General features: G+C 29.7%; 3 protein-coding genes across 4 annotated transcripts; 1 reads left to right on the top strand and 2 right to left on the bottom strand.

Annotated features, from left to right (window-relative positions):
- Positions 1-2179: 2179 nt before the first annotated feature.
- LOC111317670 (uncharacterized) lies at positions 2180-6136 on the top strand. 2 transcript variants are annotated; one of them, XM_089751977.1, is made up of 4 exons: positions 2180-3038; positions 3205-3310; positions 3420-3500; positions 6057-6136. In XM_089751977.1, exons 1-4 carry the CDS (start codon positions 2970-2972, stop codon positions 6092-6094), a joined length of 294 nt encoding a protein of 97 aa, XP_089608103.1. In that variant the 5' UTR covers positions 2180-2969; the 3' UTR covers positions 6095-6136. The 2 variants fall into 2 exon arrangements, with proteins under 2 accessions (XP_089608103.1, XP_022775843.1); XM_022920108.2 differs by lacking the exon at positions 6057-6136 and adding an exon at positions 3740-3974 and having other exon boundaries at positions 2194-3038.
- Positions 4099-10432, bottom strand: INO (Plant-specific transcription factor YABBY family protein). Its single transcript, XM_089751970.1, has 7 exons — positions 6860-10432; positions 6630-6767; positions 6365-6497; positions 6223-6271; positions 6043-6118; positions 5616-5714; positions 4099-4538 (listed from the first exon to the last, which is right to left on the bottom strand). Exons 1-7 carry the CDS (start codon positions 6938-6940, stop codon positions 4461-4463), a joined length of 654 nt encoding a protein of 217 aa, XP_089608096.1. The 5' UTR covers positions 6941-10432; the 3' UTR covers positions 4099-4460.
- A 135-nt stretch (positions 10433-10567) lies between these two features.
- On the bottom strand, positions 10568-11250 carry LOC111280249 (ubiquitin-ribosomal protein eS31 fusion protein). Its single transcript, XM_022867458.2, has one exon. The coding sequence runs from the start codon at positions 11184-11186 to the stop codon at positions 10716-10718; it is 471 nt and encodes a 156-aa protein (XP_022723193.2). The 5' UTR covers positions 11187-11250; the 3' UTR covers positions 10568-10715.
- Positions 11251-19253: the final 8003 nt, after the last annotated feature.

Below are 19253 nucleotides of genomic sequence, written 5' to 3' on the forward strand. Positions count from 1 at the left end.
GGTAGGAGAGGTATCATCGTACTTTTAACTAATTTATGGTAAAAGGGACTTTTTTTTTTTTTAATTTTGATAAAGGGATGTTATTATTGAGGAAATGTTTCAGCTCTTAATCAAAGAATCATAGGGGCATTTTAATAATTTCAATGAGATTAATAATGTAATATGTAGTTAATTTTATATTATGTTAAAATTTAATATATGTAATTTAATAAGAGTATTATAGTAATTTTCGAATAAAATTTCAAATGTCAAAATTCAATGAAATGATGATGAGGGTATTTTTAATAATTTAATATATGATTAATTTTATATTATTATGTTAAAATTTAATACGTAAATTAAAAGTGATATTATAATAATTTTTAAATAAAATGGCACTTGTCAACTTCTTATGAAGTAATTATAAAGATATTTTTTTTAATTATGGTAAGGAGCATAATAATTATTTTGACTAGTTTTGATAAAAAGTATTTTTATAATTATGATAAAAAAATATTATAATAATTTTAGTCAATTACGGGAGTCAGAATATTTTCATAATTATAATAAAAGAGATATTATAATAATTTTAATCAATTATGAGATAAAAGACACTTTTATAATTATGACATAAGGATATCTTAATAATTTATCATTTTTAAGAAATGTATTTTGTTATTTAAAACATAAGGGATATTATAATAATTTGACATTTATAGGAGGAATATTTTTATCATATAATATAAGAGGGGCATTTTCATCATTTTAAATAGGTGTCAACCAATTGGTAAAAAAAAAAAAAAAATTAAGGGCAAAATGACTTTTTGCTGGGGTTTACTTTTATATATATATATTTATAGATAATAGGTAGTAGGTGTTATCAGATTTAATATCAACGAGAAAATTATTTCAACATGAAACATTCATTTCTCTCAATACAAGATTCACGTCAAACAAACTAGAAGAGAAGCAGAAGAACTAATTTATTCCACCATGTACAAAAGGCTTGACTATATGGCTGAAAAACGGCCATGGACTTCCTCTTTGATTGTTTGACTGTATGGTTGAAATTCACGTTCCTTCCTTTTGTTCGTTTAACTTTTTTTTTTTTTTTGTTGCCATCTCTACTAGTCTTTTAAAGAGAATGTTTTTCCTATCTTGACTAAATTTGATGCGGATTTATGGCGCAGTAATATTAAATGTTTATTTATTTATTTATTTATTATTCATAAATAACTTTTTAAAAACATTTTTATAAAATTATTACTTCGCATGACATATTATTTCATTCAAATCATGTTATGTATTTAGTATTTATATTCTTTTAAAAAATTCAATTATTTATTAAACATTATGTTTAATAAAATAAAATATTTATTTTAATAGATTCACTAAAAATTTTAATAATAAATAATTAATTAAAATTTTAAAAAAATGTAATTACATAGCATGGTTTAAATACATGAAATAATTGTTGCATAAAATCTTCTCTCGATTTGTGCCGATAAGATTTTCTGTTCACATGTTGTCCAATCAAAGGTCAAAAAAAAAAAAAAAAAAAACTCCTTATGAAGGGATTATCTAGTTTTCGAGCAAATATGTATATATATATATATATATATATCTTCTCATTTAGGAATATTTTTTTTTAATTATAAATATTAAATCCATATAAGAAATTATGGAATAATTAATTAATAACCAATTAATAAATTATAATATAATTAAATAAGTAAATTCACATAGAAAATTTGGATATAAAATTTTAAGATTTTAATTTTTTATTCATTAAATCAAAAAGTCATTGACAAAACTATCTTGTTGAATACACTATTATTTCCATGCATGAATTTTGTTTTTTATTTAGGAATGAATACACTAATGCATTTATAATATATATATATATATAAAATCTTTGATTGACAACAAGTAATTTAGAAAATTGGCAAAATAATAATAAAATTTTTCTAACAAATATAAAATTAAAGTATTCAGTTTCAAAAAATTTTCAATTAGATTAAATTTTGATAAAATGGGCAACTCCAAATCCGTAAGACTGAATAATGCAGTTGAAGGACTCTCAAGTTCTGTTGCACCCTTAAATTTTTCATTTATTGAAACAGGTAGCTAGTATTTTGCAAAATTTCCATATATAAATCTCATTCAAGCTCATGAGTCGTACGTGGACCACAGAAAGTTTTCAGAGACCTTACAGACCTCTCTTTTACAGTACTCATTGAAACAAGCTCTTTAATCATACAAAATTCCTGAGCTCATAGTCCAAGAATTGATTGAATGCCTCCACTTTGTGGTGCCAAGCTGCCGGCCCCCTTCTTTCTTCCTTGCTTGCGCTTTAACAAATTAAAAGGACCCTGGCCCAATGTTTGTGTCTCCCCTATCCCCAACTCACCAATTTAACTCCATAACGTGGCTCATTTTTTGTACACAAAGCAAACCCCTTGGTTCGTAGCGTCAGAATCCATTAATCCAAAGATCTAATAGAACCCATTGTCACTGACCATCTCTTGACTTAATCAAGAAGCCTACATTTATCCTTTAGCATTCATTAGGGGGACCATTCACCGTTGGAAGAGTTTGCAGCGATCGGTCATAAGGCTAGCTGATGGTTTTCAAAACGCTTTGCTCACTGTAGTAATTGTCATCATCAAAACACACCCATTTTCTATATCAAAACAAGCATACAATCTTTTCTCTTATCTCCTGAAGATGAGGTGAATCTATCGTTTGGATTTCTTGTGCTCTTTTGGCCCTTCACTCGGATATCTGTGGATAACAGTCGCTCTCTACAAATTTGGTTGTTCCATTTTACTAGTACTATAAATTTTCTAGATATCTCTCTCCGTTCCTTTGTAGCTTTGTGTGCACTTCATTTCTTTTGGCTCTCATTCTCTAGTCTATTTTCTATATTCTTTGTTGTTTGCTTCTTTTGGTATTCTCTTTGTTTCGTCCATTTCTGTTCGAGAGAAATAATGTACTATCACAACCATCACCATGTTCTCCCTTGTCTGCATTGCCACCCGCATAGCTACATTAGGATGGTAAGTGAAAGTCCTCCCAACTTCGCATTTACTAGTCCAAAATTATCAAATAGCAGAATCATTGGTTAAAATTCAAAAATCAAGTTAAAGTTTATGATATAAGTAAATAGGATTAATGATCACTAGCCATTACTGTTTTTCTGGTTTTGCATGGGGAAATCTGCAGGTTCAGCATCTGATAGAGAGATGTTTGGTTCTTCACATGAACCGACAACAATGCGCCGAGGCATTAGCAAAGTATGCAAGCATTCCGCCGTGCATTACAGTTACAGGTGAGTAGGTGATCACAAATGCAACACATGCCATAACATATATATTGCCTTGTTTGGGAATTTAACGTTTAACTAAGGAAATTAAGTAGATATTAAGGTATTTTTGCAGTGTGGAGGGAGCTACAAAAAGAGAATACGGACTTTTTTCAAGCATATTTTCACGCTCTCTCTTCCTACAGGCCTTTCATGGGTAAGATAGAGTTAAGATGTACCCTAACCTACCCTACCCTAAACATTCCATATATTTTAAGTCCAAATAGATCATGCAACAAAACAAAAAAGTATATGTAGTACATAACTTTGATCCAAGTCATATATTATTTACTTGGCTTGCCATTCAGATATTTCAGATATATAAATATATATTTATATATCTCCTATATACTGATTGCATTGGTGATTATACGTTGGCCGTTTTTCATTTTTCAGGTAGGTAAATTCAAAGGAAACCCAGATTTGGAAGGAAGAAACAGTACTTGAAGTGAATAAGAATGAATTATTATTGCAATACGATGTTTAAATTCTAAAGGACAGGAATTCAAACTTAATTATGCATCCTATTAGGGTTTTGAAAAACAGGGCTTTATTAGTTTTAGAAATTACTCAAAAACTCTTTGTGTATGATCTTAAAAATTAGCCCTTAATTAGCATTTACATTTTGTCATTTTAATTAGTATTTTTTCTCATATCTTTTTCAATTTTTTTAAAAATATATGATATGTATCACTTTATTAGTACCATTTATAGAGTTTAAGAATTCTACTGATAATGTATGAAATAATTATATATATAAACATCACTTCACAACACTTTGAGAAATTGCGAATAGTACCAACATATATGAGTAACCATTTTCCAGGTTACTAAAATTTCAGAAGAGGGTAGATAAAATAGTACTACGTACTAGTAGTAGTAAACATTGAATCTCTCTAAAAACTTAAAGTTTGTTTAAGTCAGTGATCAGTACAGATCTGCCAACTTGCAGTGAAGACTGAAGACCTCATTCCCAAGAGCATCTCCCGCAAAATGACAAATCAATGTGACAACTAACTATAAATATCACTATCACTTAACCCTAAAGGAGTTATATTATAGAGTAGTAGAAATTAATTTTATACTATTAATAGTAAAATTAGGGCTTAATTCTTCTTCACCCAAAGGGTGACTTGGCCCATATAGAATTCCTTCCTGCTTTTCTTTCACGGAAATCATTGCCTTCTATGTGAACCTGAAATTTGTCACAACATAAAGTCATGCACCCTTTCCTGTGGCATAAATTGCCCCAACACTGTGGAGGTAAAAGTGTTAGCAGTATGCTCAAGTGCTCCCAAAAGGCTAACTTATTAAATTTTTTAGATGTAGTAGTTGAAGTGTTGAACTGCAAGAAAATGACTAGCCTTGAATTTCAAGAAATTAATTTGATGGGATTTAAGAGCAATCTTTTCAATTCATCTAATCTAATTGTAAGCTATATATAAAACTTCTTTATGACCATATATCAGTTCAAGAGTCTCAGTTCTCTTTATGTCAGCTCCGGCTTTATGCATTTATGTGCTCTGAGTGCTGTAAATCTGAGGCCAGACAATATTTTATCTCCTTAGCTAGAAATGGGGAGCCTTTGAGTAATGAACTGTTTATAATAGTACAATAGCTTGTAGCTAAGCTAGTTAATTATTTTCTCCCTCAGAATGAGAAGCCTAAGGTACCTATGCTGGCTGCAGCGTGGAAGAATGATAAGCATGCAAAGGCTGCAAAGGCCATATGCAAGAGTGGATTGATGCATGCATATGTACTGAAGTACAAATACACATCCACAAATATTTACTAATTAACAGAGTGTAATTAATGATGATACTTATTCTATAGTTCCATGAACTTAGATATTTTCAAATAAATGGTTTGAATGATCAGATAATTTTGAGTAAAGCTGATTGTCAATGGTCATGACTCATGATGAAATCTAATTATATATCCAGTACCACTACGCAGTGATCAGTTCACAGACAAATGCATGCATGCACCATGAATGAACGATCTCATAAAGTTCTATAACATAAGGAATTGCGTGTGTCAAACTTGTCATATGCTTATGTTCACAAGTACTTCTCCTAGTTCAATTACATGGGGTTTCAATAAATTCATAGCAAGTTATTTATTCCTAATGAAATTGATTATAGTCTCTACGGCTCCACCATATAGTTGACGCCGAATGTGCTTGAAGTAATATACTAGTTTCTGTTTGATAAAATTATCAGAAATCTTTAGTAGGAACATACAGGCATCAGAGACAGAAGAAGCTAATTACCAGCTGATCAGTAGCATCTGAGTTCCATAACGCCTCTCCCTCATTCTGGCCACAGCTCTCCCCGTCTCCTTTGTTGTGCATGGGAGGAAAGTGGGCCCACTGAAATATTAAGACATGCTTAGGAAACGACATCCCTATGTACCTTGTACCGTGTAAAATTAAAAAAAAGTTTTATTTTAATATATCCAAGGATAAGATTAAATATTTTTTAAAGTTTTTATTTGTTTCTCTCGTCTTTATATTTATTGAAATCAATACTTAAAAAATATGTAATTTTTTTTTTTGTTTTACATCATGTAAATTGGTCTCTTCTTTTATACATACATACATACATACATATATTCCTATATATATATACAGTAGATAACAAACATGTACAGGAAAGGATTGGTTTGTTTTGTTGAACCCTTTGGGTTCTAAAACTTACATTTTTTGCTGCAGTGCTGAAGGCTTCTTTGTGTCGAATGTTGGGATTTTGAGCTTTAAGTCTCCTGATCTCTTCTCTGCCACCAAGAATGAATGCCACCAAGAATGAATCTATGTATATGATAATTGTCCTAAGACAAAGAAATCTTTGTTTGTATAAAGAGAGATGGATTCTTATTACTTGATGAAGCGATTATAAGCTGATGGAGCTCTTTGCCTCTTCTCTGGGGCTGTAAAATGTGACTAAACTAGTATTAGAATGATAAGTTCTGCTTTATGTTACTCCAGTTCCAGCTATAAATCAAAGTTAAAAGGGAACGCACGCTTGTTGACTGTGGGATTCACACGGACTGTATCTTCTTCTTCATTATCGGAAGAGGTCATCAAGGATGGGCTGCGCCTGTCTAAGGTCTTCCTAGGGGCAGCCATTTCTTCCGAAAATGCTTCGTCTTTTGGCTGCTTGAGAGAAGCACATATAAAATGTTAATGGTATTGATAATCATCTATAATTAAGAATGGTATTGGATTAATTTGTTGACAAACTAATATGACCTAATCGCCAAAAATCTGCAAAGCATATACTTATACCTCATCATCATGACCAAGGGAAGCTAGGAGCTGGAGTGGGACAAATGAGGCTTTCATCATATTGACTGAGAGAAGGCTTGTGCAGTGCCCACATCTCACTGTCACCACCATCGACAAGCTGCTACATGGCACACTTACCTGCACTTTTGAAAAGCTAATTATGAGCAGAGTGCTGAGACTTTAACATATATATATTGTGGGAAAATTACAATTATATACAATGGTGTTACCAGTAAAATTGTAGTGCAGAAACCACATTGAACATAGCAAATTTGCTCAGGGAGATCAAAGAGATGATTCATTGTTGACATATTTTTTTTCTGTTGATTTGTCTGTTTCTGAGAGTTTGTGTGTGTGAGAAAGTGAGGGAGAGAGAGGTGGTGATTTTGGATATGATTACAATGAGGATGATGTGGGTTTCCGATCCAAGGGGGGTGGGATTAATTTATAGATTGTAGAAGACGCTAATTACAATGATTACCTTTCTCTTATTATTGGTATCTTATACTTATAATTCCTTAAACACTGTGCTTTCATTATTGTTTTTAACCAAAAAATAAGTACTTCCATTCATGGAACAATAAATGATATATCAAGGATATATATGGCAACACAATTTTCTATATCGAACTATTAGCATTTTCTAATTAAGAAATTAATTTAGTTGGTTTATATACTCAAATATGACATTTGGCAAATTCGAAATTCATCATCTATAATTCTTTTTTTATCTCTAATTACAGTCTTTTTATAAAAAAAACTACTAGCACTTTTTTTTTCAAACCCTGTTCTCCCAGTTCTCATCTCTTCTTAGATTTAAAAGAAAAGGAAAAGAAAAAGTTGAAGAAAATCACTTTCTTGCCAATTCATATTCTGACAAAAGTAATCCTGCCTAGCTTGTCAACGTTGTGAGTCACACTGTTTTAATTAAATTGCTAAAAACTATAGCAAACTTCAACTTGTTTGGTATTGATGTTTGCCATAAGGTTCAAAGTTCTATAGCCAGTTTGTAAAGGGACTTAGTGCCTATTGGTTTCATGTGTTGTTTTCTCTATTATTTACTCTTCTGTCTCTTTAAGCCCTCAATTCCTTCCCAAGAAAGTGAAAGCGCTGAGAGTTTTACCATTTTGGAGGGAGGGGAAGTTTCTAGAAAAGTGTATGGAGAAGGAAAATAGGCATCTTAGGATTTGTCTTTCCTCAAAGAGGGTAAGTTTGATTGACAAAGAGCAGTGCCTCACTTCAACTTTCCCTGCTGTCTTTGTTCCTGTTACATGGCAACCCTTTATTTTGCAGGTAGCACTAACATCATCCTTAATGCTAACATTTACTTGCCCATCTCCTTCATTTCACTTCACTCTCTGTTGTTGACTGTCTCAGTACCCCATGTGCTCGCACGTGATGTCCCCACAACCATGGTTCAAATATAGAAATGTCAGTACAGCCTATATATATTTGATGGTTTTATCATGGAGACAGTTGCATTAACAAAACAGTGAATGATCAACTAAAGCAATGGCTTTGAAATATGGTAAACTCACATTGACTCACTGAGGGACCAATTCTTACCATGAACTTGTCTTGAAGGACCAGTTAGGATAAACATCCGAATTTATGACGATAAGAAATTAGCAGTGATGGCTTGGTAGGAATCAACGGGCTTAGCATCAAGGTATTTTTTGTTGGATACATAAATAAATGGAACGATCAGGTTGGTTTTCTCATTCACCTGTACATTTTCCTTTTTCACCTGGGAATTGTCCAAGTAAGGACATTGCCCTGGGAACTGATAATTTATATATATATATATATATATATATATATACACTTATATTTGAAATTGTAAGAAATTAATATGATTACTGAAATTAAAAACCTAAAACTTAAGATCACAGACAAATGTTGGTGTTGACTTACCTTTAGGAGCTTTGATTAGACATGTATTGTGCTATATATTTGTGCCTTGCTAAGGAGATATGTTACTTCATTTAAAAATATAGGCAATCAATTAGTTTATACAACTACTCTTAAACTATCACTCCTTTATTCGAAAAAACAAAAAAAAAACCCACTCCGTTGCTCAAGAAAAAAAATATCGCACCATTAATGCGTGGCTAAATCAATTCCACGTTTTGTCACTGAACCTATAATCACAAGAAAATTTTCTGCAAAACCAGTTCTCTAGACTCCAGAGACCATGACCGACCACTGACCATTATCTAAAGAAAGGTTTCACTTACATTCCGTTTTTCTTTTCATCACAGGTGAAAGGCACCGCAAGCAGGCAACATCATTCCAATCCTCTCCATCGCTAGAGGGAGGATGATATCAAAGACGCTTACATGCCCTAACTGTAATATTCAGCACGAGAGGGGGTACTGCTTCTAATTGTATAATTATAGATGGTAGAGTTGGGATGGACCTTAGGTTAAGCACCAATCGCCCTGACATTTCCCTCAAAATGGTAACAATAAGAACCAGGACGGCAGTGGGCAATAACTAGCTAATTGGCTGCAAAGCAGGATGTCAAAAGGTATTAAATCCCCTTTGGGAAATTAACTTGGATCACAAAAACCACAGATAATTATACAATTCTGACAGGAATCCTTTTTCCCTTGATTTAATTAGATAAGGAAGATCTGAATCCAGTTCTCGCGATGCCAAACATGCACCAACATTGAACTAAGTTGATGGCGGACTAAGTTGTGTGGTGGATAGAGACTGCACCAACATTGAACTAAGTTATTCGGTGCAGTACATGCACCAACACTGAACGAAGTTGATGATGTTGAACTAAGTTGTCCGATGAAGTGAGACTGCACCAACATTGAACTATGTTGTTTGGTGCAGCAAACTCAGACAAACTTGAAAATAGCCAACTCCATTAATCATTCAACAAAAAGAAAGATAACTTTGCCTGTAAACGGAAAGAAGGCTTAATAAATGGAAAAATACATCAGCAACTTAGAAGCATACCACAAGCCATAAATTTATTGTTTCTTTCATAAAGTGATAGCATCATATTATCACCATGAGTCCAGTTTCACGAAAACGGGTATGATAGAACACTAGCACCAATCACTTTTGAAAGTGATTTTCTAAAGTTGGGAACATTTTGTATCTGTGACAGAACAGCTAACTCTTACAAGCTACAGACCCTGTTCTATGACTAGTTTGACACAATGTATACATAGTAAATCATTATTATATTTAGAGGTAGACATTACTTGAAACCCCACAGCAACATGATCCACAAACCATTGCCCACAGGCAGTCCCTCAAACATGAATGATACAAATATATATGCAAACAAACATTAAGACAAAAACATCACTGCTCGGTCAGATTAAAGAAATCAAACATCATGACCAGGCTAAGATTAAAGGAAAATTATGCACGGGAACAAACATTCATATTCTACCAATAATCTCTATGTAATAACATGGATGTGATTTGTAAGGTACTAAGATAAAAAAAATTCAGTCTGGATAAATATGACTATGATTCCTTTAATTGGCCAGGCAATGGTCTTCCAGTCATAGTTTAAAATGACATACAAAGAATCACAGCAGGTCCTGACTAACAAATAAGCAACACTAAGATTTCATTTGTTTCAAAAGTAACTAACTTCAGCTCATGGCAATATCCAAGTGTGAATGTTTATGCATGACAAACCCATTTCTGGGAGCAGAAATATTGGACTAGTATTCTTTGATTTTTTTTTTTAAACAACAAAGAGAAATGCAAATAGCAGGCTACTTGATTTATCTGCTGTAATTCACAATCCTTAAAATACTATTGGATTATAAAACATCATTATTATCTAAACTGATTTCTATATAGTATCAAATATAAGTCAAACTTATACGTACTAACCAAAGAATCATTACAATCACCATACCAAACACAACGAATTAGAACAACAATCAAAGAAAAGGGAATGAAGGAACCACATTAGTTCAAAATTCCAACAATTACCATCCACTTCAAAAGTACTAAATTAAATAAAAAGTAGGATTAAAATTAAAACCAAAACAGCCAATGTAAAAACTCATAACAATACCATAAAAATCCAAGGAAAAAACCAAGCTAATCACCACCAGCCTTCTGGTAGACATAAGTCAAGCCACACTTCCCACAATAATGCCTATCGAAATGATTAGCCATAAAAGTGCCAGCTCCACACTCTGCATTAGGGCACTCTTTCCTCAACCTCTGGACTTTTCCAGCATCATCCACCTTATAAAACTGGAGCACAGCGAGCTTCACCTTCTTCTTCTTGTGCTTGATCTTCTTGGGCTTCGTGTAAGTCTTCTTCTTTCTTTTCTTGGCACCACCTCGGAGGCGGAGGACCAAGTGGAGGGTGGACTCCTTCTGGATGTTGTAGTCCGCTAGTGTTCGACCGTCTTCGAGCTGCTTCCCGGCGAAGATGAGGCGTTGCTGGTCCGGTGGGATGCCTTCCTTGTCTTGGATCTTGGCCTTGACATTATCGATGGTGTCGGACGACTCAACCTCCAATGTTATGGTCTTCCCTGTTAGGGTTTTCACGAAGATCTGCATGGTTGCTGCTGGTTTTGTTTTGGCGCGGCCGGGAAGAAGGAGGACTTGGTAAATGAAAGAAGTGGGGGGATTTATATGGCATTTATAGTTAGGGTTAGCTTTCATGTAGTAACGGTTGTGCGGGTTCATGGGTAATTATGCTGTTGAGGACGTGGAATCCGTACGATGTAGTTGTGATGGGGCCCACAGGGAGTGATTGGGTGTTTTGGAGACACAAAACTTCTAATTTTTTCTATAAACAAAATTTTTCCTTCTAAAAAAAATTGGATTGATGATATGAATGTGTAGCTTTTCTCCTATTGCCTTTTCGTTATATTAAAAAGACAACAAACATAAAAAGGTAAATGCATGAAAATATGGCTAGATTATTTTCCTTATCATTATTTATTTTAATATCAATATTGTTCAATACTCTAATTATACCCCCCTATATTTATTAATTCATTTCTTTTATTTATATTTTTTTTATATACGTGAAGAAGCTCATGGCTTAAATTATACAAATAAATATATATTTTTTTAATTTATATATAGGCATGTTAATTTATGATATAAAATTAGAGATAATTCCCATTTTGTATTTCTCTTCTTAATATTGGGATTTTATTTCGTTGATTAATGTTTAGATTTGAGACCTTTAAGTTAAAGTTTCAAATTTTAATCATTGAGATCTATACTTTACAATTAAAATTATCTTCTTCCTCATATTGAATAGTTCATATTTATCTTAAAAATAATTTAAGGGGGTAATTTTGAAATTAAACTTCTAATACAAAAAGACAATTCAATAAACAAATCCAATTTTCAACTTCACATAACTTACTAATCAAAAGCAATAATATAAAACATCAAGCACAAACCATTAGCAAAAATCACCAAAAAAAAGGAAGAGTGGAATCGGCAGGAATGAAAAGACAGAAGTTTGATTGGGTTTTTTTTATTCCGCAACCATCGATACCCACTAACAGAGGTTGGTGAGGTGAAAAAAAAAAAAAAAAAGAATTTGGCAGAAGCAACAGAGGTGGAAAAAAAAAAAAAGGTGGAGACAAAAGCGTTTGTATGGCTGAAAAGAAAAAAGGAAAAAAAGATTTGGAGTGGCTTACTCATTGATGGAGCCTCAGCATGAGAAAACATTATATTTGGCAATGGACTAGATGAGGGAACCAAATGAGAGATAGACTTGGATGCCAATGCTAATGGGTATATATATGGTGAGCAACAGAATTGTAAGGAGAAATTTTGGATGCAACAAATAACCCAATATAAAACTCAAGATGATAAAATTATTATGTTTTCCCATAATCTGCTAAAAAGGCATTATAATATATTCAAACAAAATTTAAATTTAAAAAGTATAAACCATACATTCTAAATGTTTAAATAGATACAAGAACCATTATATGTAGTTGTAAAAGTAATGCATTACCATTAAAAAAATGAGAATCAATGAAACATCCGATAGTAGTAATAGAAATAAATCATAAAAACAATCATAATAGGTTATAAAAAAAGTATCAATTTACCTTATGAACAAAAAATTTATAATTCTAAAAATTTTATGTTTTCCTTCTATGCATGAAAATATGTTATTAGGAATTAATTATATATATACTTATCTTTTTGTTTAAACCCTAACAATATAATATTTACTAGAGATAAAGAATCGGTAGAAATTTTATTACTTAAAACTCATAAGCACATATGTGATTTTAGTTTTTGCCTTAAATCCAAACAGGTAAAAGTTAAATCAATTAAAGACTTTTTAAAGAAAGATTTGTAAAAAAAATGAATTTTGTGAAAAGAATTGAATCAGTTAATCAAAATAGTGAAGCTAATTATATATTAACAAAGATAAAACTATGTGATTTAAGATAATTAGAAGAATTTTCTAAAAAATTATAGTCATGAATATAAAAAATTGGATGAAACACATTCAAAATTTTGAAAAGAACAATATTTTCATAAATTACCTTCTCCTTGGGATGAAATCTGTAATCAATAGTATTCAAGATATTTAGAATATTATAATCCTACAATAGAAAATAGAGATTATTTAGACTCTATAGGAAATAGAGTTTATTTTACTTCAAAATAAGTCATAAAGCATTACCTTAAAACAAAGATTGCTAAGCAAGTCAAAAGTAGATTAAATGATAGACAATATATATAAATATTACTTAATGAAGGGGAATTTGGCTATAAATCTCAATCTAAAACCTATTCTAAGAAATATAGAAAGAATAGATTATATAAATTAGTCACTTGGAAACTAAAAAAGCATAAGTTTGACTAAAAGAAAATATTTGTCAGGAGAAAAACTTCTAAAAAAATTTCAAATGTAAATGTTTCATTTGTGATGAAGAATGTCATACAAAATCTAAATGTCTTAACAGAGGAAAGAGTGTTAAACAAGTTATCAACACTCTCAAAGAGCGAGATTTAGAAGTTTGCATTGGAGAAGAAATTTCAGAAGATGAAATTATTTATGAATTAATCTTTGAAACAGATTCATATTCAAAAAAATATGAGTATATTTTTAAGATGAGCTCTAGTAATATTTCTGAAACTAATAATCAAATTGGTTTTGAAACTATTGAGATATCTATTGAAAAATAAGAAATGACAAAATTAAGTGATGTTTTAGAACAAGAGCGTAATATTTATATGATAAGTTAGAAAAACTACAATCACTAAAAAAAAAGAATAAATATATAAGCTCTCTGTTTATTCAAAGTTTAAACCATAGGTTTGGGCTATAAAGACCTTTTAAAAATAAGAAATTAGAAAATAATCCTAGAATAATTAGATGGTATAATTTTTTATGTCAATATAATTTTTCTATTGATTATATCAAGGGAACTCACAATGTTCTTATCGATTTTTTAAGCAAGCTCCATGTATAAAGGTAAAAAACCTCTTAAGCAAAGTGGAGAATAGACTAGAATAAAGAAAAAACAACCCAAACAAGGTTCTTCTAATCAACTTGTTTATCCTAACCACGGATTACGATTTCAGTGTCCATTCCAACCCTTAGAACCATATCTCAACTCGGGATTTTTTTCCACCCAATGATATATGGAAATGCTATGGATTCCTTTACAACAAGTAATTGACTATCAGTTTATTTCATTTTCTTAGGATCCAAATCAATGGACTCTTATGTCATGCTTTGAGGTTTTTCAAAAAATGAAAAATTTATTGAAACCATAATAAAATCTTTCCCAAGTAATTAAAGACTTTTATAACCTAGGATTACCTCATGAGATATATAATCTCATAAATAAAGTTTGAAAATCTCAACTTCAAGGTAGTAAAACAACTTTTCAAAATAATATGACAAAACTTGCTAAAAGATTAACCAATAAGGTCAATAGGTTTCAAAATCTTATTTTAAATAACTTGGCTTTAAGTGACTGGGAGGAACCATAAATTTTTCAATTTAATGATAAAGAATACTCCCTTGAAGAGATTAACAATCTTTTAGATATTTGTGATTTTTAAAAAGAGGAACAAGTAGTTTCTCTTTCTCTTTTGAAAATTGGAAATTCTCTTTTATATAAAAAGACTAAAAAGGTTTTACTAAATGATATTTTTAATAGGATTAAATATTCAATTAGGGATGAAGAAGAATAGCTATTTCATGAAAAGTTTCATGAATATTTTCATTCCATTTATTTAGAAAATAATGGTATTTCAAAAGCATTCCCAAAAGTCAAATTTAGACTTTATCATGACCCTTATGATATAATAAGTATCAAAATGGGTTTTGTTGGTATTATTACTTTTCAAAATTTATCTTTTCATTTGATAAGGCAGTTTCATGTTTTTATGAAATCCAAAATTTTTTATTTTGTAAAAAAATGATAAATATTTTCATTATATACATATTACAGTAACCAATTTATCTGGACTCTTTCATAGAGAAATATTTTCAACCATATCAAATCTAAGAAGTTAAAAAAAGTATTTTATTTGTCCCTTGTAAATGAAAAGTAAGAAAATTTAATATTTGCTATTGAACAATTCAACAAAACAGATATATATAGTTTTCAAGTAAGACTATCTATGATAACAAAAGCTAATGAACTATTAAATGAAATCCCTTAGTCTTCAAATCCTTATTCAACAAGTCCTAATATCACTACTAAAATAGATGGTAAAAGGATTTTTGTTACAAGACACTATATTGGATATTGTCCAAAACCTTTGGAACCTAAAACAATTGAACTTTTGGATAAACTATCCAGAATGGAAGATCTTGACTACCCAGTCTCTTTTCTAATCCAGTACAAAAAAAGATAAGAACAATGGAATAAGTCTAGGACTACCTTTTTACATTCTTTTAATCTAGAATATAAAGGGCACTTAATTTAGATAATATTCAAGAAGGGTAGCTACCAGGAGTCAAAATCATAACAGTCTACCAAAGATAGCATGCTAAAAGGGGATTTTTTCAACTGTCAAAGTCATGACAACCAAAAGGAGATTCTTATCAGATAAGCTTTAAAAACTAATAGATGAGGCTTCTAATCTAGAAGATAAAATTCTAACAATAAACTCAATAAGAGTTATCGATAATTTTGTAAACTAGATCAGAGTGTTAAATTTTTGTATAAATAGGAGTGTTTCTTATTGTAAGAAGCATTGATTTCTATAGCAATTTTCTTTTTCAGTACTCTCTAAATCTTATTGTAAAACTATGTCTTTATCTTTTTTTACTCTCTTTGTAATTGGTATCAGAGTTTTAAGTTATAAAATATATAGTAAGTGCAGATATATATATTTTAGTGGGAGTTTTCTTTGTACGACTATCTTTGTGAATATTTTTTTACTTAATTTTTTATTTACTTAATTTTATATTCTAAAATCCATGTATCAATTTATTGTCTTTATGCTGATATATTGGCTATCAGGTAGTCATTTAACATAGTTTTAAGAGATATTTTCATAGTAATCAAATGGCTTTAGGTACCCAAAACATAAAACAAGAAATAGAAAACTATGTTTGTTTGAAAAAACTTCATAATCATAGTTTGTATATTGAACCTAGATTAGAAAACTATATACCTACAATCAGTCATAGTCTAAATGGTTTAGTAGATTTATCAACTTCTTTCTTTAAAAAATTATTTAATAGGGTAGACATATTAGAATAAAAAATAGATAGTTTAGGACAAATTACTAATTTAGATTTAAACCAAGAATCTAAATAGTTATTAGTATCTATTAACCAAATATGAGAATAGTTAGATGTTGATAAAAATAAAACAAATGACTTTGGACTATTATATTATAAAAATGATATCTTACACTTAATAATCATAAACCATCATCATCATCTCAATTACTTCAATTTTCTAAACTAAAAAAATTAAATTTTAAATCTTATAAAAGTCTTATAAAATATCTTAAATATAAAATAGAAAAGGTAACCATTCCTATAGAAAGGATTGATTATTTAAATATGGTAGAAAAATTTTATGAAATTTATAAAGAACTTTTTTAAAAAATTTAATTATCATTATATATTTAATTATGATGCTATAGATGAAAGTAATATCAATGAAAAAGATAATGATAAAGATAAAATCTTAGCTACTAACCTAGTAATAAAAGAAAAACAAAAAACTAGTAGTATAGAATTTTCATCCTTTGAAAAAGGTAGATAAAGATATAGATACTAAACCCACACCTATGGATTTAGATCAACAAAAATTGATAAAGGGAAAAAAAATAGGAAAAATTTCTAATCAAGAAACAAATTGTCAAAGTAGGTTAGAAAATAGAATTAAAGATGATATTTATAAAAATGAAATAAAACAAACTAGAATATCTTCTGGAACTATTATAGAACGTATATTATAATATAGTTTTATAAAATCTTTAAACAAAAGAAATGTAGCTCAAGAAGACACTTATTTAGACCTTTCAAAAAAGTCTTTATCAATGACTATATGAAAAACTATAGAAGATTGGCTGTAATCTATGACTATTGTAGTAAACTACAAAGATAAATGGTCTAAAGAAAAAATTTTAAATTATTTTTGTGGAACATTTCAAGGAGATGTTTTGCAATTCTTAAAAAAATTAAAAAATTCAGAAGCAGAAAAAGCTCAAAAAAGAACTTTTCTAAATCAAATTACTACTTTACTAGACTTGTTAAAAAATCTTAAAAGTTTGTTAAAAATGAATTTTATGAAAGAATTGAATCAGTTGATCAAAACATAGAAGTTAGCTATGAAGCTAGAGATGAAGTAAAATAGCTACTTCATGAAGTATCACTACCTAATTGAGTATTTAATCTTATTAAAGATATCACTTGGTAAGACCTATTTAGTCTTTTCATGTAAAATAAATTTTTTAATTTTTAAAAGAGAAGGAAAAAATGGTTGGTCCCTTTTTAGAAAATCATAAATATCTAAGAGATTGTTTACCTCTTCAAAGAATTATTCTTTATCATCAAGTTTAAAAATTTGTGGTTCCTTTCAGTCTCTTAAAGTCAAGCTATTTAAAACACAATTTTGAAATCTTTAAAATCTATTGACCTTGTTGGTCAATCCTTCATCAAGATTTGTCATATTTTTTCGAAAACTACTTTACCACCTTTAAATTGAGATTTTCAGACTTCATTTATGAGATTATATGTCTTATGAAGTGATCCTGGGTTATAAAAGTTTTTAATTACTTCGAAAAGATTTTGTTATGGTTTCAACAAATTTTTCATTTTTGAATAATCTCAAAGTATGACATAGGAGTCCATTGATTTGGATCCTAAAAATATAGAGTAAACTAATAAGGTTCTATTACTTGTTATGTTTGCGGCATTTCCATAAATGGTTGAGAGTGAAAATAAAATCCTGGGTTAAAATATGATTCTAAGGGTTAGAATGGAGACTGAAATCATAATCCTTGGTTGGGATAAACAAGTTAAGTAGAAAAACTTTATTTGGATTGCTTTTTCTTTATTGTGGTCCATTTCCACTTTGCTCGAGAGATTTTTTACCTCTATCTATGAAAAATCAACAAGAACATTGTTAGTTCCCTTCATATATTCAATAAAAAAAATTGCATTGACATAAAAAAATATATCATCTAATTCTTTTAAGATTATTTTCTAATTTCTTATTTTTTTTAAAAAGTTTTTTACAGCCTAATTATCTATTCTAATAATAAAATTTCCATGTGCTAAATAAATAGAAAATCTAATTACCATATTTTTTATGGCTAGCAACTTCTTTTCAAATATTATATAATTTAATTCATTTGGTTTAAATTTTTCTGAATCATAACCACAACTAGTTCGTGATTGTGTACCTTGAATTTTAGTACATATCCTTAATATTGATTTGAGGCATCTATTTTAAGAATAAGCAATTCTTCAGGTTTAGGAAGATATACTTTAGGTATAACTTTAAGATCTGATTTTATTTGCTTAACAATTTCATGATCGCTTTATGTCCATGAAAAAGGTATATATATTTTTTAACTTATCTTATAAAATTTTTTCTTTTTTAGACAGGTTTTTTTATAAATTGTCTACCATAATTTAAAAGACCTAAAAAACTTTGAAACTATTTTTTACCTTTTAATTGTTTTAGAAATTCTTTAATTTTTACTATTATATGATTTTGTAAGGTAAAGCCTTTTGAGGATAAGTTTAATCTTAGGAATTCTATATTTGTTTTTTTAAGCTCTATCTGTTTAGGGCTTAATATTGTACCATGTTTTATAAATTCTTGAGCTATTAAATTTAGGAGTTTTTTATGATCTTGTAATGTGTTTGGAGATAAGTATGTCATCTATATAAACTACATAAAAATCTTTATACTTTTCAAAAATTATATCTATCCATTTTTGAAAGATTTATGGAGCATTGCAAAGTCCAAATGGCATGACTTTTCATTGATAATAGCCCTTTGGTTGATTGAATGGTGTTATTGGTTTTGACTCTTTAATTAGCATTATTTGCCAAAATCCTAACTTGTAATCAAATTTACTAAAATATTTAGCATTTTTGACTAAATTAATTAATACATCTTTTATGGAATAAAATATATGTCAAAGACT

Source organism: Durio zibethinus, chromosome 2 (assembly GCF_047325235.1).
Source record: "Durio zibethinus cultivar Kanyao isolate XHJ-2024 chromosome 2, ASM4732523v1, whole genome shotgun sequence".
In the NCBI taxonomy this organism is placed as follows: domain Eukaryota; kingdom Viridiplantae; phylum Streptophyta; class Magnoliopsida; order Malvales; family Malvaceae; genus Durio; species Durio zibethinus.

What these genes read in the sequence shown, in the direction of transcription:
- LOC111317670 (XM_089751977.1), top strand. Translation starts at nt 2,970, where the DNA reads ATGTACTATCACAACCATCACCATGTTCTCCCTTGTCTGCATTGCCAC. An exon ending in GCCGTGCATTACAGTTACAG is followed by an intron (nt 3,311 to 3,419) that starts GTGAGTAGGTGA and finishes GTATTTTTGCAG; the next exon opens with TGTGGAGGGAGCTACAAAAA. An exon ending in TTCCTACAGGCCTTTCATGG is followed by an intron (nt 3,501 to 6,056) that starts GTAAGATAGAGT and finishes TTTTTGCTGCAG; the next exon opens with TGCTGAAGGCTTCTTTGTGT.
- INO (XM_089751970.1), bottom strand. Translation starts at nt 6,940, where the DNA reads ATGTCAACAATGAATCATCTCTTTGATCTCCCTGAGCAAATTTGCTAT. An exon ending in GCTTATAATCGCTTCATCAA is followed by an intron (nt 6,119 to 6,222) that starts GTAATAAGAATC and finishes TCTTGGTGGCAG; the next exon opens with AGAAGAGATCAGGAGACTTA. An exon ending in CAGATGCTACTGATCAGCTG is followed by an intron (nt 4,539 to 5,615) that starts GTAATTAGCTTC and finishes GACAAATTTCAG; the next exon opens with GTTCACATAGAAGGCAATGA.
- LOC111280249 (XM_022867458.2), bottom strand. Translation starts at nt 11,186, where the DNA reads ATGCAGATCTTCGTGAAAACCCTAACAGGGAAGACCATAACATTGGAG.